Source organism: Scomber japonicus, chromosome 1 (assembly GCF_027409825.1).
Source record: "Scomber japonicus isolate fScoJap1 chromosome 1, fScoJap1.pri, whole genome shotgun sequence".
Lineage (NCBI taxonomy): Eukaryota > Metazoa > Chordata > Actinopteri > Scombriformes > Scombridae > Scomber > Scomber japonicus.
The window spans coordinates 34,655,348-34,658,696 of record NC_070578.1 but is presented as its reverse complement, the minus strand read 5'-3'; the positions used below and the strand labels follow the sequence as shown (position 1 = coordinate 34,658,696).

At 43.6% G+C, this 3,349-nt stretch overlaps 1 protein-coding gene across 1 annotated transcript; it reads right to left on the bottom strand.

The window, feature by feature from the left end:
* Positions 1–745: 745 nt before the first annotated feature.
* On the bottom strand, positions 746–2,902 carry LOC128353545 (immunoglobulin superfamily containing leucine-rich repeat protein 2-like). Its single transcript, XM_053314244.1, has one exon. The coding sequence runs from the start codon at positions 2,900–2,902 to the stop codon at positions 746–748; it is 2,157 nt and encodes a 718-aa protein (XP_053170219.1).
* Between the last annotated feature and the right edge of the window lie 447 nt (positions 2,903–3,349).

The following is a 3,349-nucleotide window of genomic DNA, read 5'->3' as shown; positions in this document are numbered from 1 at the left end:
ATCAGGATTTAGATTCGTGTTAAAATAAGGACAATAAATAAAGTATAAAAAATGTCTAGAATATTTCTATTACCATGATAAAAAATGGTGCTTGTGGTGCTTTTGAGTGAGTTGCAGAGTTAAATGAGATCGATATGACTCTCATGCTGATTCACTAAATATAGAGATGGCATCTAGTTAGCTCAGTTTAGCATAAAGAGTGGAAGCAGGAAGAAACATGGCGTATTTCCTAAAATTTCAAGCTATTCCTTTAAATATGATTCCTGCTCCATAAAAGGCCTCTGGCTGAAAGGCATCAGTAGTAACATTTTTAACAACATGGCGTAACATCTGTTTATACTTTGATGACTTATATCTTAAGGTTAAGTAACAAGTTTCTCTTTTTATCCTTTTTTGCTTTCTAGTGTTGGTTGTGGAAGTCCAAAAAAAGGCTGTTCAGTTCAAATAGTAGCAGGAGGAATGAAAAGGACAGGGTTAAAACCAAACCTAGTTCAGTTTTGATGTTCATCTGGAAAAAAAAAAAACAATCAAATGAGCCTGGCAGCTGGTAGACACTGAATGTTACTGGACAGCCTGGGGCGTAGTTTAAAGTGAGTGGACACATCTTGAGTCTGACCAGAGTGAAGAAAAGTGACATTTATGAGAACCTAACACCATTGGAGCGAACTGAAAAATACCTGTATTATCCCTTAACCAAATGCAAAATCATACTATAACAATCTTTAATGCCAGGAACAGTCAAGACTTACTGATTTGGATATTTATAGTTACATGTAATATTTACTGCTTCAGCCCCAAGAGGCAACCTGTCACTATACTCGGATCCTACCTCACAGTCGTCTAAATTCCCCTTACACTGAGACAAAACAAAAGATTCAGTCACCATACTTTCTTCTGTATCTGCTTCCTTATCTCCATCCACGCTCTCCGTCTCCCCTTCCTCCTCGTCCAGCTGGCTGCCGTTAATCTTCCTCTGCGACTCGGTGTGGGGCGCGTGGATGTGAAAATTAGTGGTGAGGTTCCTCTCCATGTGATACTGATCTTTGGCCTTCAGGATCAGCTTGTACGTCTTGCTGCGGTACTTGTACACCAAGTGGAAACACGTAGCGCCCAGAAGAGGCACGGTGGACACAGTCAGGAGGCAGATGCTGACTGAGATGATGATGAGCAGATTGGGAACCCTCCTCCTGGTGGTGAACAGCACCTGAACCTCGCAGTCCTCTCTTCTGTAGGTCAGACACAAGGAGTAGTTGGTGCCAGGGCGTAAACTGCCAAACATGTACGTGTTGACGCCTTCCTTGATCCGAGACCACTGCACAGCCGAGTGTTTGCGGTCGGCGGTGACGCAAAGGTACAAGCCGTTCAAAGGTGCTTCTCCTGAGTCGTCTGAAAGTTCACGAGACTCTTCTTCGCTGACACTTTGAAAGCCGTCAGACGATGCAGCGGCCCGGTTGGCGCTCTTATCTCTGGGTATGAGAAGAGGGTTGAGCCGTACTGTTGCCTCAGTTTCTGACACCCCTAAGGCAATGACACCGAAGTCAAATGTATACTGCTTGATATCATCCAGGCTCCCGTTAAAGACATTACTCGAAATGTATCTTGTGTTAGCCGTCACGCCACATTTACTAGCACGTAATGGATTACTTGTTACCTCCTCAGGATCAGAAGACTCAGAGTTGATCTCTACAGTTGGCGGGAAAGTGGGTTTGATGTTGGTGATGTCTTTTCTCTTTAAATCAGGCAGACGCACAGCATCGAAAACATTTGTTTTGTGTGTCGTTTGGTGTATGAATGGATGTGTTTTAGCGTAAATGGGAGTTGTGGTAATTTTCTTTACAGGTGTTGGTTTTGGTAAGGCCACCACCTCCACCGACAGAGAATCCTCAGCTCTACCAAATTCATTTGTGGCAGAGCAGCTGTAGTTGCCACCATCTTCCTTCCTGAGGTGTGAAATGATTAGAGTCCCATTATTAAACACTTTGAAAGGATTATGGGGCAGTAATGAGTCTTTGTTTGATTCAGCTGAGCCATCTTCAGTAAACGACAAAGCCAGCTCTTTCTTCTGGCTTTGGCTGTGAATACTCCACATAACCAGTGGATTTGGGTTTCCTTTGAACTCACAAGTCAAGATCAAAGCGCTGTCCTCGTAGAAAGTCGTGTTACGGACATTTGGTTCCAATCTCATTGTGACATTTGGGCTTGTGCACTTTGACTCAGGCAACTGCACGATCACTTTTCCTTTAAGCTTCTCTGGAGTCGCACAAACGGTCAAATTCTGCTCGTGGACCGTGATGGTGGATGTTGAAATCCAGTCTCTGAGCCAGTCGAGGGAGCAGGTGCATGCGAAAGGATTGTGATGGATCTGCAGATGTGACAAAGAAATTAAGCCGTCAAACGTGCCCTCAGCTAAGGTTATGAACTTGTTATTGTTGAGACGGAGGGATCTCAGGTCTTTAAGGTTGGACAAGGCGTCCCTCGGGAGGTGAACCATCTCATTGTGATTCATCTTCAACAGCTGCAGACTTGTGAGATTTTGCAGATCCTCCCAAGGAAAGTGTACGATTTTATTGTAGCTGATGTCAAAGTTGCACAGGTGAACCAGAGGCGAGAGCGTCCCTGGTTCGATTGAGATGAGCTCATTGCGGCCCATCCACAGAGACGTCACCCGGGTGATATTGTCGAAACTCCCTAATGGTATCAAACTGATCCTATTAGCCGAGAGACTCACAGTTGAAACATTGGGAGGCATACCATCTGGGATTTCAGCCAAGTCTTTGTAGGAGCATTCTGCTACATGACGGCCGTATTTATCAGAGCAAGTACAGAGCTCAGGGCATCCGAGTCCAGCGGGGAAGAGTGTGGCAATCCACAAAGTGAGGTAAAGGATGTCTGCAGCTGCCATTTTCTGCTCCTGTAAAAACAACGTCACAGTCCATCGATCAATCAGTAGATTACACTTGATTTATTTAGCATGTTTTAACCAAATAATTAAAAGTAGAACATCAAAATAATAGACATATATAAGAAAATGGGTGTGGCCTTAAGAAAATAGAGCACCAAAGCAAAATAAAAGCATGCAATAATTTAAATTGATTAAATTTATTTACAGCAGATGTAGCAGAAAATTGACTCTATTGGGAGTCTGGGGGTGTTTTATGGATCGGCGAGATATCAGAACTCAAGAAATACAGCTTGACTTTACCAGACTGACCGCCAGTAGAGAGCAGACTGTGATAATAAATACCCCTTCTGTCAATGTGTCAATATGCAGTCTTGTTTACAGGGAACCAAACAGCTAATTTACCAGCAGCAACATGCTTCCTTCCAGGTGGTTGTGAATAAAACAACG

Bases quoted from the DNA above. Each gene is read 5' to 3' on its own strand.
- LOC128353545 (XM_053314244.1), bottom strand. From the start codon at position 2,902: ATGGCAGCTGCAGACATCCTTTACCTCACTTTGTGGATTGCCACACTC.